The 20,810-nt window shown below is 41.5% G+C and overlaps 1 protein-coding gene across 9 annotated transcripts in view; it reads left to right on the forward strand.

Moving 5' to 3' along the window:
• The window catches only part of PDLIM5 (PDZ and LIM domain 5), a 146,799-nt gene extending 139,416 nt beyond the window's left edge, over positions 1–7,383 (forward strand). For all 9 annotated transcript variants that reach the window (XM_069013092.1, XM_069013090.1, XM_069013096.1 and 6 more), the window contains 2 exons: positions 3,209–3,324; positions 3,955–7,383. In XM_069013092.1, the coding sequence (XP_068869193.1) occupies positions 3,209–3,324; positions 3,955–4,044 (206 nt within the window). In that variant the 3' untranslated portion in view covers positions 4,045–7,383. The remainder of the gene's footprint in view (positions 1–3,208; positions 3,325–3,954) is intronic.
• Positions 7,384–20,810: the final 13,427 nt, after the last annotated feature.

Consider the following 20,810-nt stretch of genomic DNA (forward strand, 5'->3'; position numbering starts at 1 on the left):
GTCTTAAGACTTTCCTCAAAGGAGAGGAGCTCCAGCCCTCTGAGCATCTTTGTGACCTTCTCTGGACTTGCTCTGGCAGGTCCTCACCCATCCCATCTTGGGAGCCCCATTGCTGGATGCAGGACTTCCAGTAGAGTCTCAGGAGAGCAGAGTAGATGGTTCAGAATCCCTCCCTTGCCTGCTGGCCACTCCTCTTGTGGTGTAGCCCAGGATACAGTTGGCTTTCTGGGCTGTGAGTACACATTGCCAGGTCATCTTGAGCTTTTTGCCAAATTATTATTATTATTATTATTATTATTATTATTATTATTATTAACAGTTTTTATTTAAGTTGGTTTTCTACTTTGCTTAAAACTTTCCATGTGCCCCTCTTAGCTCGGAAAAAAAATAAACAATTTGTAAAACAATTCCCACAAAATGGAAAGAGACAAAATTGTATCAAAATCACCTGTTTCCACAGTGCATGCTGTGTTGGAACTGCCAGTTGGACCCTTGTTATGGTTTTCCTTCTATTCTTAGGAACATTGCAGTTTCACTAGATGTAGAAATGGATTGACCAGAAGAGATTTAGCATGAAATTCTAATGACCTCTTAGAAGCTAAGATTTCCCTCTGAACTGATCCCAGAATTGTTAACAGTGGGTGCCATGGAGAGTGCTAGGTTCTGTAAGCATGAGGGAAGCAGGCCAATTTATCCAAAATCCCTCTTGTCACAGCTGCTTTAATGAGGTGTTGGCAGATACAAAAGGACACAGTAGGTTATTGCTAACTTGGTGACACAAGTAGGGTAGGGTGTTGCTTGTATTGAATTTGTGGAGCAGCAGAGGAAATGCGTATACAAGCAGCATCCTCCAGTGTGACAGCACGGTGAAATTTCATCCTGAAGCAAGGAGAAACCCCTAAGCTTGGAACCATTTGATGATTCAAAAATAGTACTGGAGGAATCAATAACTCCCCTTTGGGTGGAAAGCTCATGACAGGCTTTGTTCTCTTAAGGTTCAATTCTTGTTCCTGCCACCAAACGACCCACGTGTCGTGCAGTGCATTGATTTGTGCTACTTTTACAATTCCTGTGCAAAATGTGCCTTTTTCTATACTGTGAGCAGGAAAAGCTGTGGTAAGATATCAAGTATACTACACTTCTTGCAAAGTTTATTTCTGAGATAGAAAGTTGCTAGCACAAGTTAGTGCAGACACAATCTGTGAGGTGTTATTGGCAGTGATACTTTGTAATGGCTCTGGCTCGCTAACTAGATGTTAATTTGAGTTATATTAATTTTTCAAAGACTTTCAGTCCAGCTGGAGTTATGAGTCTATGACTAATTTTAAAGAAATAAGGAGTAAATGTCATTGCCAACTTTCCTTCTTCCTAGTGCAAAGGAGAGTTCTAATTTTAAATCTGTATTTGAAATTACAACAGCAGCAGCTATTAGTATTAAAGGGGGTTTAATCTGCAGAATGTTCTGGGTTTAGATGTTGAGGCTAAAATTAAATTAAAAGTCCAGATATCTACAACTTTGAACTTTTTTGAAGTGCAGAGTTAGTAGCCTAGTTTTGGAAGTGCTGTGTGCAGGAAGTACTGATATGTGACTATGTAAGAAGTCTGCCTTGGAAGGCTTCTGTGGTATCACAATTCAAGCATGCAAAAGAAAGCTGATGCCCTTCATTCTGCCTTATCTACTGCCCTTTCTTCAGAAGAAAAGCCAATAAACTTATCAACACAACCACAGGCCAACTTACAAAAGGCTTTAACTGCCAGCACCAGGAAAATATCGGTAAGATTCTGTATGACCACAAAAGCAAAGGGCTGAAAGAGTATGGTCATGAGACCGTGTCCTTCAGGGGTTTTGCACAGTTCTGTTGTACTATTTGATGTTTTTATTGTCTTTCTTCTTAAACACTTACAAATTCATTCCAGTAGCATGGATTAATGGAGGTGATTGGTGAAGCAGTTTCTTGCCACTGGCAGCCATCGAGGGCTTTGGCATTCCAGAGCACTTGTGTTCCCCATCCTGTTGAGATGTCTTCTACAAGGATGCATTTTGAGGGAGTTCATCACACAAAACACTGTCTTACTAAACAAAACCAGGACTTTTCTCTTGGGTTTGACACATCTGATGATCCTTTCTGGGCTCTGTTGCAGTAAGCATTAGAGCTTCAGCAGATCTGTATAGTCTAGGTGAGAAACAAAATCCACTTCTATTCCGCTTCCCACCCCTTATAATTCTCCTTTGAAAACAACCCCTGGCATCAATTTCCCTGTCAGAGTGTTATTATGGTAGTAACACTGTTACTGGTAGATGGAGTCCAAAGTTTCATTATGGCTGTCCCTCTGACTGTAGTTCATCCTATGGAGACACAGTGCTGCATGACGTGATTGCCGTGGTAGTGTGCTGGTCCCAAATTCTCTCATGCTATAGCAGTAATGCCACTGTTGCCTCTGCAGGAGTAAAACATTTGCTTCCTAGAATGGGATGTTTTGAGAGTTGAAATAAGTGAAAAAGACCGGACAACTTGGGGTGGGGAATATGAATGGTTCAATGTCATTTGTTTTAGTCCCTTCTCCCCGAGATTGCTGGAGGAGCTTCTTGTTCTTCATAGTAATGAAGAGGAAGGGTTTGTTTGTTTGTTTTGGGGATTTGTTTTGTTGTTTTGTTGGGTTTTTTTAAAAGCCATGTAATAAACTCTAGTGACTAGAAAGGTATTCCAACTTGATCCAAATTTCTAGACTCTAGTTAGCACAGAGCCCTAATGATTACATGGTTTTGAGTAGTGCAAATAGTCTGGGGCAACTATTGTGCCAGAAAGTAGGTAGGAGTTCATTACTCTCTGAGGAGGTCTGTAGTGTGAACAGCTGGAGTGTGCTTTCAAAGCAGAGTGGGAGAGGATGTAAGGAACACGTAGAGTTCACATGGGTGCTCTGCAAGGAGTGCATTTCCCCCTCTCCAGCACACTGTTGATCTCAAGGAAATGAAACACCGGGAAGATGGAAGCATTGCCCACTTGAAAGAATGAGGAAGAGAACTGAATTAGCAAGGAGAAATCAACATCCCAATCTTTCAATTTAGGAGCTTTTTATTTAATATACTGAGTCTTATAAACCTCAGCAAGTCTGAACCTCTTGCCAATGAAAGAAAAGAGCAAAGATCTCAAGGGGTCAGCCTCACCTTTCTGCATATGCTTTAAAACCTGTTTGTATCTCTTTGCAGATTACTATGCCCTTTTTGGTACTATGTGCCATGGCTGTGAATTCCCCATTGAAGCTGGGGACAGGTTTCTTGAAGCTCTGGGCCACACTTGGCATGACACTTGCTTTGTATGCTCTGTAAGTAAAGCTGGTCTACCTTTAAACAAGCCCTGGCAGCAGTGCTTGTGCTAACCTGACCCATATGGGAGTTAACAGCTCTAACCTCTCTCAGTCCCCTGAGTCCAAACAAAAAGTGCTTTCCCAGTTATTTGGAAGGTGTGTTGCTATTGTAAGCCTTTGGCACGGGTGTGAGCAAAGGTGTCCTGGGCTGCAGCCTGGTGTCCCTGCATTTAACCCTCGATGTTTACTTCCTCAGAGCAAGTGTTGAAGGTTGTAAGGGAATGGGCTGTGTTTCCAAAGTAGCAAGAGTGCTTTTGACATAAGGACACTGTAGCCAAGGTATTGCTTGCTAATACTGTATGACCAAAAAAAAACCAAAAAAAGAAGCCCCAGTCTTAATGATTGGGGTTTTTTACTTAAATTCTGAACCTAGCTCTGCTCCCACTTAAACACCTGTTGTCTTAAGAAAGGTTATGCTTACACCAACCACTAGTATTACATAAAAAGAGGATCCCTAAAAAAAAGGTAGTTCTTACTCTTTGAATATATTCGTGCATAGAACAATATCATGATTTGGCATTCTGAATAGTTATGGTGTAATTCATCTGTCTGAATTGGATGCTCTTTTCTTTTTTTATCCCATTTCAGGTATGTAATGACAGTTTGGAGGGCCAGACTTTCTTCTCCAAGAAGGACAAGCCACTGTGCAAGAAACACGCTCACTCTATCAACATCTGATGCTTGGAGCTCATCTTGTGTAACAAATGTACTGAGCAGAAAGGTTAAAATGTCCATACTCAATAATTGGTTAAAATTATTTATATACAATTTTTCTAAAATGGGGGAGAGATGTGGAAACTTGCAGAAGGGATTGTACACTAATTTTTCAGAGCATTTATCATTTACAGTTCTGCTTCGTAAAAAGAAAGGTATTAGGAATTGCACCCAAGCCAAACAATTAGTGTCTTTATCTCTATACTTTGCACATTACTGTATTTCATGATTTTATGACCACATTTATATCTGTTTCATTATGAGAAGTGAAGTATCTATAAAAATAAATACCTGATATTACAAGTCTTGGTCTTGCTGCTATTCAGCAAATAAAAGGAGATTGGATTCCGCAATCCAGATCACTTTATTTCGGTGATGTTTTTCAAGTGTGTCCAGGAGTATTGCAGCTAAATTCCATTAAAAGGAACTCAAAGTAAAGACAAGATTACACAAAATATATAGTTCCAAATCTAATTTTTTAAAATATAATCTAATTTTAGATTTTTTTAATCTATCTTGTGTACATAAAGCCTCCTACACAATTACATGTACCTGTGCCTTTGCAGTTAAATTTCTGATGGGTTTGCAGAGGACAGAGATTTTTACAAAGCATTTATGTTGTTATGCTGGTGAAAAAGAATAATTTAGAAGATGCCACTTAAAAGAAAACATGAATGGGATACTTTTCTGTAACTCACGTGCTACCAGAACACTAGCCAAAACCCCCTGCTGCTAGGGTGAAAACGTCAGATCAAATCTTAAGGGAGCAGGGATTTCAACTCTTCTGTTTGCAGTTCAGGTTTTAGGTACCTTTAAGTGCCTTGGAAAGGGGAAATTGTGCTGAATCTGCAGGTAATGGTGTTTTGTATCCAGAATGTGAGATTCTGGTGTTGAATGAGGGAAGCTGCTGAAGTGCAACTGAGGACACTGGTTTTTTTCTCAGTACATTCTTTACCATGTAGCTCATGAATATGTATATTGGTGGTGTGCCAGGTAGTGTACTGAAAACTTAACTTTCTTGCTCAGCTGTTAGGACTTTAATTAGTTCAGGTTTTATTTTTTCTCTTTTCTTCCAGATGTAGGGAATGTATTGTTAAATAATACTACAGTGGTTTAAGCAGCTCAGTATCTCTCAGATCTTGCAAGGGAGCAGAGAGACAATGCTGTCATTATGCATTTACTGCGAGTCAGATCAGCCAATTCTGTGGCTTGATAAGAATTGCGTGTTCACACAGAGAGGCAGCGCAAGACCAATGCACCAGCTCAGTCCCCCTTAGCCTCAAATTTGGGCTTAACTGGTCTGGAGCAATTGCAGGCAGGCAGGGAGGAGGTGGTGGCCCTCTGCACAAGGTGAATTTCCCTTCAAAGAATTGCACCACAGAGAAGGGGGCTCTTTTGGGACCAGAGCAGATTCCTGAAGGCAACTGAATTTACATGCTCTTTGGTTCAACTGGGGTGTCAGAGCTGAATTGCTAGTCTTTAGTGTTCTTTCTAGGAGACATTAAACATAACAATTTACTGGTTTTGTTGTTGTGGGGTGGGGTTTTTTACTGATTCAAAGAATAGTTTTATCCATAAAACTGTGGATGAAGAAGTCACAAAAATTTATTATGGTTGAGTAAAGCAATTGTAATGAGGAACATCAACAAAAGAGGAGGAAAGAAAACCAAAATTACTGTACTAAGATATGAAAAGATATTTGGCTTTTTATTAATTCAGTGAGACAGGTTCGCATTGTGGGACTGTTTCCCTTTATTTCCTGAAGTTGTTTTTTTTTTTTTTTTTTTCAATATTACCACGTTTCTTTTTTAACTTCCAGTGGTACAGAAGAAATTTGGTAAATTTGATGAATGTTGGTAAATAAGAAGAAATTTGGTGGTACGGTATAAAGCTGTTTAAGATGTTTACACTCTTGTAGATGTACCCTTTTGTGAGTTTGGCTGAAAATCAGAAGGGTGGAAGCAGACTGGACAAGATACAGTAACATATAAGCCAGGTTGCTTTTAAAATTAAGTGGAACGTGGAGAAATGAGACCTACACACTAGGTTTCACTGGAGCTTTATTGCACATGCGTGAGGAAATGCACAAGAAAAGATGTTCAGTAATTTCTGTGATTCAAACCTTGCCATTTTAATGTAGGATAAAAACTCAGTTTGTCATTATCCTTAAAATCCAATCAAATTTTGTTTAGCCTCATAATTTTAATTGGAATTTTATTTTTTGATTCGTATGCTCTAGGGTTTGAAATTTTGCGGTTGTTAGTGAATTAGAGGACAAAAGCCTGAAAGGCTCCAATAGAAGTGCTTCATTTAGGTGCTTTGCCTTTTAATTTCTGCTTTTATCTATTTGTTTAAAATTTTAAAGGAAGCATAGAGTCACTGATAGATAATGAATATTTAATGGCTTTACCAAATTATATAAATCAACTAAAAGGAACATAATTTTTATCATTATTTTAATAAGTGAGATTCTAGTAGAGCACTTTATAATAATGCCATATATCTCACTGAATATTTATTACCTATTTTTGTTGTTGTTTAGAACTATTTCATCCTGGTATTATTTTGTTTTATTTGTAAGCCTGCCTTTACCTCTACAATCTTTTGGGCTCTGAGTGTATGTGTTTAAAAATACTTCTCTCTACATGCACACGTATGCCTGTGCATTGAGAGACGTACTTATATACGTGTATTTGAATGCAGGCTTGACATAGCAAAACCCAGCATTATCCCATCATCATTTGGGGATTTTGTGAGATTCCCAACTGCACACATATAGCATTCATGTTATGAGGGAATGTTACAGAGTCAGGAGAGATATATTAGTAACCTAACTGCTGTAGATTTTTGCATGCATTTTCAGTCAGTCATTGTTTTTCTTTCAAAACTGCCTGTGAGAGAATTTGGCTTAACCCTGTTTGAAGGTAGAATGTCTTTATAAGTGAATAATTGATCCATGATGACAGTTTCACTATATTGTAATGAAATAATTCAGGATTACATGTAAATATAAATGCTTAATATAACAATTCAGTCAACTTAAAAGCAGGAGTTGAGTTGTGGTTCAGTGTGTGTTGGTCTGTTAATTGTGTACTTGTTTCTTCACAGAGCTACTTGCATCATCTAGCCATGTGAGCTGCTTTTCAAACATTGTTTCATGCTAAACTACCAGCTGTTAAATCCTGGTGATTTCTTTGCTTGTGTTTAATAATCTCTGGCATTAAATTTTGGCTGTTCACGTTTGCAAGTGTAATTATAATTGAAAAACATAACAAGCAAATAAACCCTACTCAAAACTTGAAATTCTCTGTCCTCAGTTATTTTGTGGTTGTTGGATATTTTCTTTTCCTGAATCATAGTCAGTAAAGGAAAGCCATGATTGTACACAGGAATAGATAGCATTTGAGCTGCTCATTCTTCAGGTCTTGTGGTTTTTTTAGAATGGAGCTTTGTTTTACAGGGAAGGACCACGGGGTCCTGGTGACACCAAGGTGACCATGAGCCAGTGATAACTCCTCTGTGACAAGGAAGACCACTGGCCTCCTGGGGTCCATTAGGCAGAGCATTGCCAGCAGATGGGAGAACGTGATCCTTCTCTGCTCATCAGATGGGATGAGACCCATCTGGAGAGCTGAGTCCAGTGCTGGTCTCACCACTACCAGAGACATGGCCGTACTGGGGTAAAGAGCTAGGAAGATGGTGAGGGGCATGGAGCATTTGTCATACAAGGAGAGGCTGAGAGAGCTGGGACTGCTCAGCCAGGAGAAGAGGGGACTCAGGGGGAATCTCATCAATGTATATGAATACCTGGATTGGGGAGTCAAGGAAACAGAGCCAGGCTTGGTATGTAGTGATCCCTCAACTGTGAGGATGGTCAGACATTGGCACAGGTTGCCCAGAGAGATTGTGGAGTCTCTATATGGGAAGATGCTCAAAACCCAGTGGGACACAGCCCTTGGACTAGTCAAGGTCCTTTCCAGCCTCGGTGAGTCTCTGATTCTTCATCTTTTCTCAAGATGGATGGAAAGATGTAAATACCATGTTGAACGCTGTAGAATATGTAACAATGTAAAACTTACATTGGCCAATTACTGTTTATTTGCTATCCTTACTCCATTCTGCTGCCCATCCAGAATACTTTGCACTGTTTGTCTGGAAGGGTTTAATATTTTTCCTAAGTTGACACTATACGAGGAAATGCAGCCTTGTCTGGTACTTTACTTAGCCTTGGCCTGCAGCAGTCTCTGTTTTCACTGTGGGACACTTAAATGTCTGCTCTAACATGGCCAATTCCTTCATGATAATACCAGTCTGGTAAGAACCCCCTTAGCTGAGCATCTCTTAACCAGGCAAATGCACTGTTGTTTTCTACCTTTATTTACACAGGCAAAGGAAAACACTGCACACAGCTCTATAAAATTTAGAGGCAACTTTACAGAAAACTTGCCTCCCCTTCAGTGTTTAGGCTATGAGCAAGACAAATGCAAGTCTATTTGCAAACAGTACATTAAGCTCCAGAAGCCAAATTTTTAAAGGCATGAAGTCTGCATTTGACATTTTAATGGCAAAGGTTTGGTTTCTATCAATCACAACATCATGTAACATTAAAATGCACTGACCAAAAAAAAAAAAAAGAGATCTGTCATTCATTCATTAAGATGTTGTAATCCAGTGTAAGATTTATAGGCTTAAAACTCAATGGTGTGTTTTCACAATAAATCCACTTTCACTGCTCAGCACAGAACAAATCTCTCTGTCACTCAAAATATTTGCTGGTCAAAATGCCCTATATGAGATCTTCAAAGGGTTTCTCACAAAATTGCTTATAAATCCTTTTTACCAGCAAAGGCTTAATTTAGGTTCAAGTTTTACTTTCTTGGGATGTTGGTTAATATCTTGTGCTCAGACAAGATCTTGGTTATATCAGAAACACATAGGGCCTAATTTATTATTAGCAGTCTGGTGTTAATTAGGGGGAATTACCAGAAATAGTTTGCTTGATGGAAATTTATTATGGTATCACACTTTACTGATGGCAAAATAGGAGTCACTGAAAGAGTGCAGCTCCTTCTCATAACCAGCTAATTAATAAGGTGCCAAAATTCCTCTGAGAAGGGTTTGGTCCTAACTATGGGAACCTCATAGAGCAAATGGTTCCTATGCAGTATTTAAAATTTAAAAGAGGAAAAGAGAGACGAGAAAAAGCTGCCCAGCAGAAGTCTCAAAAGTGGTATGGCTTTTTCTTGCATTTATGAAAGAAAATATTTAGCTGTGTTTCCAAGCTCATTAAAGAATGGCTTTTCTCAGACAGAAAAACAACAGCTAATTTATAATCTCGTTTGGTATGCTTGAACTTGGTTTTCAGTTTTACTTGTGCATACTGCACACTACAGTTTGTAATTTTATGAATTGGGCTTATAACGAGCTTTTATATTACTCTTTATTGCTTTGCTTAATGGTCTTTTTCATTATCATTTGCCAGGAAAGTTGAGGTTGGCTTAGATAGGAAACTGAAAAATAGAGCCAGTCTCTGATAAGCCCCCATCTATTTCATATATGGCAGTTTGGGGATAGAAAACTACTGTGTTGTTAGAGATCTCGTGAAAGTTGTGTGAGAACAGTTTGTTGTAATAAGATGGAGTGAAAGCAAAAACATCTCTAAGAAATTTAAAATCACCACACTAAAATTTATGCATGGCTGATTTAAAAAAAAAATGCTTGAGATGATAGGGTATGCAAGTTGTAATAAAGCACCTTTGTATTTGCACTGTTAATACCTTGAACTATTGAAAAATATCTAGCATTTTGGGTATACTTTAAAAGGTTTCTCCCATACTGTGAGTCTAAGGATTGTGTCATTGTGCTCTGAGTAACATTCACACTTTCCACAGGATCACAGTTGTTTCCTTTTCAGTTCTCCTGCCTTTGCTTCGCTTTTTCTTACTGCTGGGCAGTGCCATTGTTTGTTTTAAAACATTCCAGTACGAGATAATCCTGTCAGGTGTGTCCCTTATTTCTCTTTGTGATGCATCAATGAAATGTCAAATGTTCTTTTGGCAAATATAAACTTGCACTAAATTTTGGCACGCTTTCCGAAGTGTCAAGTTTTCCCACCCAGAAGCTTCCGCTAGAAAAATAACTCGAGATACTATATCCCACATAAAGTCTTTAATTCCCTCAAAATCCATCAAGCAAAAGGGAAACACATGAAAACAAGTAGAGGGCCAAAATCATGGATAACCTAAGCGGGTACAACCTCACTGATTTCAACTTATTCCCCTCCAAGTTAAAAATGTCTGGTATCAAAGCTACTCTAATTTTATGCTTACATTTGTCTAGTGAGTGAGATCAGAATTACACTAAGGATTTGGTCCTTGGTTTTATCAGGATTTCCTTTTACCTAGGTTCCAATCTTGGACTTACACTTGGCTTTAAACAACCACAGTGAAGTTAATCTGCTAAAGAAAGTGTGACTTCTTTTTCCTCATATGGTACCCACTGACAATCAGTAGAGGACTACTGGAAAATTCAGACAAGTATTATCTGGAGAAGAAAATAGGTTGGACTTTCTCTGGAATAAATCAGTGTGTATAAGTGGAAGTTAAATGATGCTACAATAAGGCTGCAAATTTGTCTTTAAATCTTGCACGTTATTTTTTGATGCTTCTTTTTCATTTTTTCCAAGTGGATGTCTGTGGTGGCAATCAGTTTCTGAGGATGCTCTGATGAAGCCTGTGATATGCTACCCCCCTTTCCCCCCCAAAAAAAAAGTCTTTTACAAGGTTAAAGAGCTTTGGCGTAAGTTTCCTAATACCATATTCATCTTAAAGGCAGTTTCATGGCTGTAGTAGGAAAATCTTGTCTTTTTCTGCTTGATGGTGATTAGAATTCAAGGATTGTGGTGTCCTGTGGCAGCACTGCATTGCTATTTATACAACATTATGTATTACCATGAAAGAGGGAGTTATAATTTGGAATGTGATGGGAGGAATGTCATGATCTTTGTTCTTCTACATGAAGGGTGCAAACATTTAAATGAAAATCAATATATGGGAGTTGTGGATTGCCACCTGCATCCAGACTCCAGCTTCTTCCTTGGATAAGTCCTGCACTGGGGAGATCTTGGCAGAAGCTACAATCCTGGCCAGTCCTTCGCAACAAATGCTTGCTGCCTCTCTGCCATTCATCTCCCATCCCTCCACCCAGCAGCACCCTGGTGACCCTGACCCTTTGTTCTCCCACATCCAGAGACCCAAAAATACATCTTTGGAGGCTTATATATAGGTTAGGTTTTTTAATTAGTTGACATTCAAGGATAATCACTGTTGAGGGCAAGTGTGAGCCTACTCTTATCAATATATGTCTAAGTTAGTGTAATGACTTTTTTTTCAGGGAGCATGTTGAGAGAAGACTCTAACTTCTTCCTGGCATGGGTTTGCAGAATCAACCAGGATGGAAATTGGTATTCAAATCTTTTTTTTTTTTTGAACAGTAACAGTGTTTGCTATTCTGTCCTTCATGTCTTGCCATGATGTACATACAGTAAGCTCCCATCTTACTCCTGGAGGGGAGAAAAGGTGTGCTGCACAGCAATTTTTAGTTGTGCTTTCAGTCACTGTAGAGACAGAAGGGAAAAGTGAGCTGCAGCAGAGGCCAGGACTCAGGGCACAGTGGCAGGAGGAAAGAGGAGGTGACAGTAGGAAACACTGTAGAAACAGGACAAGAGCTTGTGCAAGTCAGGCTGTTTTGTCAGTTGTTTCCTGTCAGAGATTGATGAGCATGTGGTCTGAAAAAGTGGGATGATTTGGGCATGGCAAGGTAAAACAGCAGGCAGGAGTTGAGGATGCTCCTAAGGGGAATCTAAGGGGCACACAGACCTTGCAGCCTCATGGGAAGGGACTTTTCCCTCCTCTCTATTCTATATTTATATTCATCACCAAATTATGCACATTTTTCTTCTGACAGCTTTTTTCTTTGAGGTCAAATAGCTTTTTTTTATCTTCACGATGTACATGAGCACAAGCAAATCCTTTTTTGCCATCAGCTAATCTGGGGCTGCCCAGAGGCTGAAGTGAGATTTGTTTAACTTTACAGTGCCAGCTGCTGCTTCAAATGACACCATTCCATTCTGTGCTGTCTGTAGGTAGCAGCCCTATCTCAAATTCCACCAGGGCTTTGCATCTCTAAACTTCTTCCAGCTCTTGGCATGGCCACCTCTGCTAAAGTCCATTTGGATATTTTGAACAGCAGCTCTGTGGGGCTGTGAAAGCAGAAAACTGCTTCCAGCCCTTGTACAGTACCATAACTTGTGGGGGCTGAAATGGACTGCAAAACCTCACCTACTAATTAAATTTAGGTTTTTTTGTGTATTGCTATGTGTGAAGTTGGAGCTGCTGTTCTCCGAATGCTGTTTAAAATGCTGTTCAGTGAGGCACTGAGTGCCAGAGCTAAACCATGTCCCTGTGCACGGGGCATCCAGCTGCTCTGGAAGCTGACACATTTCTGGAAGCTTTTTGGTGTAGTGTTACAGTGGCGATACTGCAACACGTGTATCAGACAACGAGGCCCGTGGAAAGGAAATATATATGGGCCAATTCTTGGTAGATATTTTCAGAGATGTTTATTTCCCCAGCCGCATGGCTGAGGATGCCAAGGAAACTGCTCAGTCACGGGACCAGAGGGTCCTTCCTGGGCAGGGGAACACAAAACAACCAATGGGGAACGAGGCTGACCAGGGGCAGGGAAACCCCGTGTCTGTCCCCCAGGGCCCCTCTCCCAGGACCCCATGGCAGGGGGGACGAACCCCAACACTACACCCGTTTATTTTTAACAAAAGAGATGTAAAACTTAACATTGAAAACAACTGGATAAACGTAACAAGAACAGTTTCAAAACAAAACAAGCCACTCTCCTGAGTCTTTAAATGTCCAAACAGATTCTCTGGAACATCTTAAGGCTGACAGAAGGGAGACAGGACTCTCTGAGCATGTGTTGTGGGGAAACTGAGGCAGGAGAGGTTTTCTTCTATTTGTACCTGTTGGAACTCTAAACAACAATAGTTAATTTCTTCCCTCCCCCTCTTCATCCCCCACTCAGCATTGGAAAGGGATTTTTGGGGAAACAATTGGCAAAGGCATGGTTTTGTGAGAGAAACCATGGGTGAAAAAACTTATTGGGAATACACTGGGGGTAATAGGACATACGGTAAAAGGGAAAGGTGGGATTAGGAAAGAGAGACTGTAGGGGCTGCTTGTAATGGGGATATTGTCTAACATGACTACGATTTTTAGCATATATACTGCCTTTTACAGGAACTATCAGGCCCAGTGACCTCTGCTGCTCGTAACCCTTTTCTACCTTGCACAATTTTGAACTCTACTACTTCTCCATCTCCTAAACTTGGGATATATTTTTCAGGATTATTCTTTTTGATTGCAGTTCTATGAACGAATATGTCTTCTTGGTTGTCACATCTCGTTATAAAACCACAATTTTGTTTAACATGATACCATTTTACTATTCCTAAAACCTTAGCTATGATGATTTTTTCCTTTTTCCGAGTGGCTGCTGTTTTCTGTCTCGCTGCGTTTTTGCTTTCACTCGCTCCCGTGTTGGAACTGCCAGGGCTGCCGGGGCCATCGGGGCTGCTCGTGCCTGTGCGCTCTTCCCGGGGTCGCATTCGGGGCCGCTCAGCTCCCTGTGCGCCGCCGCCTCCTCTGCTCTCAGCTGTGCTGCTGCTGCCTGGGGCCATGCCCACGTCTCAGCCGGGCCCACAAGCGATGACCCCCCCATGCCCTGCTCCAGCGCGCGTTTTGGCCGGGCACAGCTCCGCTCCGCCGCCACCGCCGCCCCTCTCAGTCGGGCGCTCTCGGGGCTCGCTCCACCACGCGCTGCGCGGGGCCGGGGGGGCACCACCGGGTCGCGCCTCTCCCGCTGCGCCTCACTCTGCCGCCGACACTGCGGCTCGCGTGGCTCCGCCCGTGCGCGGGAATTGCCTCGCTGCTGCTCGCAGAGCGCTCGGTCCACGTGGCTGGGGTCGCACGGTCCCTGAGCCAGGCTTCCCTTCACCAGGACACAGCTGACATTGCTCAACAGTTTCGTTAATTAAATAACATTCACAAAAATATTCTTCCATCAGCATATATTTTGACTCAGAAATTAACTGTGTCCAAACAGTCTTCCAAAAGTCTTTGGTAAGAATCAAGTCCCAAGAAATGTAGAAAAAGTTCTTAAACAACCATGCCAGGAAGTGTTTCAGTTCCTTTTGAGCTTGAATTAAGCTAAAATTTGTAAATCATTGTTCAAGAATCTTTTCAAGTTTAAGATAAATGTCCATATGTGGCTCTGAGAGCCAAAAGTCTTTCCACAGTTCCTCCATAGTTTAGATATAGAACAACAAAACAAAAACAAGAAGAGAAATCCGGAGTTTACTCACAAATCAGTCGCTGTCCTTAGGGATCGGGGGTTGTTCTGCTCGCAGTTCTCTACCATGTGTTACAGTGGGGTTCTGCAACACGCGTATCAGACAACGAGCCCCGTGGAAAGAAATATATATGGACTCATTCTTGGTAGATGTTTCAGAGGTGTTTATTTCTCCAGCCACATGGCCGGGATCTGCCGAGGAACTGCTCAATCACGGGACCCGAGGGTCCTTGCCCACGCAGGGGAACACAAAAAGCCAGTGGGGAATGAGGTTGACCAGGGGCAGGGAAACCCCATGCCTCCCCCTCAGGGCCCCTCTCCCAGGACCCCACGGCAGGGGGCAAGGGACCCCAATATTGTATATGGATAAACAAATCCATTGCTTCTTTGGGTCAGTGGGTTATGTAGATTTGCATAGATTTCATATCCTCCTCTAAGTCAGCTGGATATTATTAACTGCTTGAGGATCTGATCTTGCCTTTGTCATTTTGTCAGTGCTGCCTTGTTTGGAGTTCCTGTCTGTCTGGAAGGATGCCCTGCCCCTTCCCTGGCCACCTGCCCCAGCTGTGGTTTGAAATGGCTCTGCACTGTGGGGTACCACAGCTTGTTGATGGGGATGCTGGAGGAGTCAAACGCCTTGCCTTGTGCTGTCTCGGGCAACTGCTTTGGCCAGGCAGGTGTCCTGGACCACGGATAGAGGAAGCATCCAGGAGCTTCTGCTTTTCCCTCCTCGCCCAAGTTTCCTTCACCTGAGGCCTGTCCAGCCCCAGCTGGCTCTCATGAGGCAGTATGGAGATGGGGCTCTGAAAAGCACATGGGATGAACTTGGAGAACATTTAAATACACAAAGCATTTTTAGTGTTTGGGAATGAAGGATATAGCTTATCTAAAAAAACCACACAAACCAATATTTATCCATCAGTGTGCTCCCTGTTCTTCACCAATGGACTTGGTAATGTGATTGTGTTAGGTGAGCCCAACATGCTGCATGATAAAGACTGTTTTCTCTAATTATACATAGCTATATGTACAATAACAAAAATAGTGTAAATTCACTTTGGTTTTGATCTGTCAGCTTGCTGGGGGCTTGTTCATCTGAGTTCCAACATCCTGAAAAATTAGGATCTGCATCTCAGCCAAAACATGCCATGCAGGCAGTAGGAATGCTATGGAAAACTGGAGCATGCAGTTAACTGGAGATTATATCCAAAGAGGACTGAATTGGCACCATCTACTACCTAACAGGGTTCCTTACTTTTCAGCCTTACATATGTCCTTTTAATGGAATATAATCCATACAGCAGAGACAAATGCTATTGTGTTTACATCAGTGCTCTTGGTCTGGTTCAAAGCTCAAACTGTTAAGAGGTTTGGGGTGTAAAAGTAAATCCAAGGGAATATTTATTAACAGCAAAGGCCAAGCACAGCAGTCAGTGATATGACCTGAGAAGTGTAAAATCTATAGGGCTTGTGTCTGTACAGCTACAGAAATGAAGGCCTGTCATGGTTTAACCCCAGCCAGCAACTAAGTACTACGCAGCTGCGTGGAAAAGAGCAGAGATGGAGAAGGAATTGATGATCCTGGAGAAGAAGTGGTGCTGGCAATTCAAGCAAAACAAGATCAAAGAGGCGACTGCTTTCAGGTGAGGTAAGTTAAATATTTTGCTTTTTTCCTAATCTCCACCACCACCTCCAAGCTTAGACGGAAGCATTTGCTTCATTTTTGTCCTAAGATAAATTAGCCAAAGATATTAAGCAAACTGTTTATTTTGTATTAATTCCAGTAAGTCTGGTTTTAATTTTCTTTCTTTTGTTACGGTTGTCATATGGATAATACTCTGCAGATGTATGCAAAGAATAGAAAACCTTATGTTCTGCCTCATAAAGATGTTAAACATAAAGCACAACCTGCAGCCCTTCTCTCATTCTTGGTCACTGGTTTGAGACAGAGCAACTCTGTTACAGCACTCTGGGATTTGTGGTCTGGGATTCGGACACAGGGAAATGCCCACTGGAATAAGGCAAAGACTGCAGGTAGAACTAACCTTGTTATAAGGACAGTCTGCCTGGAACCCAGCAAAGCCCTGAAGCATGTGCTTCCTCTTAAACATGTTATAAAGAAGTCCCCTTGAAGATAACTGCTTTATTAGGCTTTGACTTCCAGCAGTTTGTCACAGGCATCTTTAAAATAATATTTGTAAGGCAAGTTTATCAATGTTTATATTCCTAACCTTTTTTTTTTTAATTATTATTGTTTTGAAATTGAGCAGGCTTCTTCTCTCGCTTGCAGATCCAGGCAATCTGCACATTTTCTAAGCTACTCACATTTGTCATTTTGTGTAGAAGGTGGGTTTTATCAAAATGATTCATAACATTATTTTTACACTGCATGGCTGAATTTGAGAACGGTAACAAGTTTAAGCGATCTTGAATCAGTACAATTGCTTATGTGATTCTAGTTCCAGCATGAATCTTCCCCTGAAGGTTATGGCTGCCTGAGAGCCAGCAAATGGCTTTTGATTCTGGACCACTGATATATTTAGTATTTTCACATGATATGTTTGCATAGCTAAGAAGAGCTGCAATCATTGGGACTGTGCTATCCTGCTGCTTCCCAGGTCTGTGCTTGTGTGCCACGCACCCTGTGGAGTAACAAAGCTACCTTCAAGTCAGCAGCAGTGACCTCTCAGTTCTTGTTGCATGGAGGTCTAAGATGTCAAACCTAAACCATGTCACTGATCCAGAGCTGGACAGATTCAAGCTAAGGGAGTTTTATGTTGGAATTACAGGAGGAAATAGGTATTTATAGATGACGTGAAGAGAAGAGAGGCTGTCTGAAGCTGGTTAGATGGCTGCAACTGCTGCTAACCATTGCATCTTTTTATAAGAAAGCAGCTGCTGTTTTTCTAGGGGTTATCTTAAAACCCCTTGTGTTTTGTCAGAGTTTCCCCACTTGAGTTGGAGAGGGTTTTCTATGTGTCATGTCCTTGGCTTTGTTCACCAGTGTGCCCTGCTGGCAGGCATGGTTTCCCTTCTGCAGTGCCATGGAGGAGCCAAAGGCAGTGCCATGGGAAGGAGTACAATGTGACCACGTATCCAAGCAGCCACTGACTGTCAGGAATTAGACCACCTTCATGTCAGAGAGCTGGCTTTAAGTTTTAAAACTCCGTGTGAGAATTACACTGTGTGCAAGAAAACCTGACACCTGCAGTTTTACAAGTGAGTCTCAGGTGCCCCCCCAATACACTAGAGCACAGTAAGAAATAAAAGGTTTACAGAGAAACTTAATTCAGTGGCAAATTATTCTAACAAAACAGATCTCCCAGAGCTTGCTGGGAGAACTTGCCAACTTTGGCATAGAATCTTTGCAATAAGCAAAGAAGGACATGGATATCTTCCACAAAACTAGGTTCCGTAGTGGTGGTTCCTAATTCATGTCCACCCAAGGTAGGAGCAGCCCCATTGCATTTATCATATGCTTGCATTTCAGGGTGGTTCAGGCTGCCAGTTCTGTTTCATGGTGCGTCCAGCTTTCCTTCTCCCTGGGGAAAGTGCAAGGAAGACAGATGCAAGTGCTTTGTAAAAGAGAAAGGAGAGAGTAAATGTTTGCATCTTTGCACAGCTCACTTAAAGATACTGTCCAAACCTTCTGAACACCTCTTCAGAATTGAGATAATGTTACAGTGCATTTGCACGGGGAATACCTAGGAATAACTGAAGGGAATTTATTTAATTGTAAAGGCTGGAGACTGTGTAATTGAAAAGGGTTTGGTGTTTCTTTCTGAAGAGACTGCATGTAAAATCGCTGTGTAAAATTATATTATCTTACATTTGCTCAGAATTTGGAGCCTCTCTAATAGGTATTGTCTGTCTAACTTACAAATGTCAGAGCCCTTCCCAGCAAATTTCACCTGTACTATATTTAATGTATGGCACTTAAGCATAGCCTAAATTACCCTTCCTAAATAAGTTTTAGCAGGGATTTACAGCCCTTGTCTTCTTTACAAGAATAGTTCACACAGGCATGTGGTGTGAGTTTACCCAAGTGGACCAAGATAAAGGGAAGCACTACCTCAGATCTTGATATGATTATTTGTCATCTGTGTAGTCCTTCTTTGACTGTTGCCAAGATAGGAAATATAAAGTGGCTTAAAAATGTCAAAGTTTTCAATTAAAAAGTAATCAAAACAGTGACATGTGAAGCTAATGTTACGGGGGAAGTAAAAATAGAAATGAAAGTGCAGGTAAGGACTTTGAGATGATTAGTCAAATGCCAGTGGAGCCAAAACTCAAGCTCTGAGGGTATTTTGAGGAAAGGAGTTGAAGTGATGGCTGCACCGCCTGCTTGCTGGGTGCTAGGACTGTCAGCAGAGTATGGGGCTTTTTCTTCCAAAACACTACCACTGAGAAGCTGGAATAAGAGAGGCGGTTGGGATGTGTGCGGCATCTCCTGGGGCTCCCTGTCTGCCTGTCCTTGGGCAGAAAATGAGCCGAAAAGGAGCACGTCCACTCTGTGCCACAGAGCAGCTGAGGCTGAAGCCAAGGCCTCAGGAGAGGTATTGCTGTAGTGTTCCCAGCCTTGGTCAGCTTTAGGAACCACGGGAGTGTGGCGGGTGGGAGCAGCCTGGCTACGATGGGCGTTCCAGCAATGAACGCTTCAGTCCTGTTCTCTCACCTGTGCCCTCGTCTCTGAGCAAGGGCAGGAGCCACACACCCTTCCCCTTCCCCACACCTTGCACCAGGGTGGCTGTCCCTGCTCCAGGCCAAAGGCAATATGCCCCAAAAAGCAGGAAAGTTAGCTCAGCTGTTGCTTATAGCCTGCAGTCTTTGTTCACGACGGTGTCTATATTGGGAGTTTTCTTGGAATACATGGTTATAAATGGTCACGGGAGTTCTTGGAAATATCATTTTAATTCCCTGTGCTTGTAACAGATGCCAGTGCATTCAGGCTCTGATCACACTTTCCAACCTTTCCCTGTCTTGGAGGCACTCCACGCCCTTCCTCCCCACAGACAAAAGATGCTGGGCTGTGAAATGCAGGGGGCAGTGATCTGGCAGATGAATGAGGTTTGTCATACACATTTCAACACTTGTCACATCTCCCAGGAGATGCTTGTTACCCAATGTGAAGTGACTGCATTTGAATGCAACACCAAAGGACAAATCTGCCCTTCCAGTAATCAGCCTGCAAACATCCTGTGCTAGTCCAAGGGAAAGGGTGACTTCTTTGTTTGTTTGTTTCTATAGAGCAAAATGGATTTGATGGGAGTCCAATTAACTGTGGCACTTTGAGAGTAGAAAAAGGGGAATTGAAAAGGATATCACACTTTTCTTTGACTAGCAGTTTACAGTCACTTTCTTTAGATATCCTCTTTCTTAGCTGTTATTTCCTCTGATTTATTCTGCTGCAAAAGTGGACCATTTAAGTGAGTTTTATGTAAGTCCTCTTGGCTGTTTTACAGTTTTCTGCATGTTTCAATATATTCCACTGTTAAAAATTTTAAAAGTAGGTGGGGAAAGAGGAAATTTCTGGTTAATATATAACAATTTCTAAAGTCAGTGTGCCTGGACTCAATTTTTCAGGGCATTTTTCCAGACATCTAATGATGCCAGAAAATAAAAATAGCCAACTACCAGGACCTTTCTGAAAAACTCCTCTGCAACCCAGCAGAAGTTTCATGGCCCTAATCAGGTCCTTTTCTACTATCACTGGGGAGAAACAAAACACTATCACAAGCACGCATGAAAAAAAAATAAAAGTGCTACATAAAACTGCTGTAGATGACTAAGTTCTTGTAGCAGAAAGAGTTGAAATTAATAGGTAATCTTTTTTTGTGAAATCAGAACAGTCAGGGTTGACTAAATGGTCTAGCTGAGCTTAAGAATACTGGAAATGTCAGTTGAGCAATTGTGTTCATTTACAGCAGGCCACAGGGAAAGCAGCAAGCTGGGCTCACACACCAGGCTGGTGCTGTTATTATTGCTGTTACACACACTGTGGACAAATAGAGCTACATCTGGAACCAGGGTATTCAATCTCAGGGGTCTCAGATAAGTTCAGGTGCAGCTGTTGAGAGAAATACCTTGAATTTGTAAAAAAACCCCAATCTATTCCTCTTCAAACATACGTATTTTGAATCACAAGTAAGAAAAGCCTCACACTGATAATTTTTATAAAGTTCAACTAATGAAAAAGTTAACGTGTGAAAAATTAAAATAGAATGAGATGGGAATGTTTTTCAGTTCTTTTTAATTCTCTTGCTTTTGAGGAAGTCTAGTAAAAGGATGTACATCTTGAAAAGAGGGTG

The sequence above is a fragment of the Aphelocoma coerulescens genome, chromosome 4 (assembly GCF_041296385.1).
Source record: "Aphelocoma coerulescens isolate FSJ_1873_10779 chromosome 4, UR_Acoe_1.0, whole genome shotgun sequence".
NCBI classification, from domain to species: Eukaryota; Metazoa; Chordata; class Aves; order Passeriformes; family Corvidae; genus Aphelocoma; species Aphelocoma coerulescens.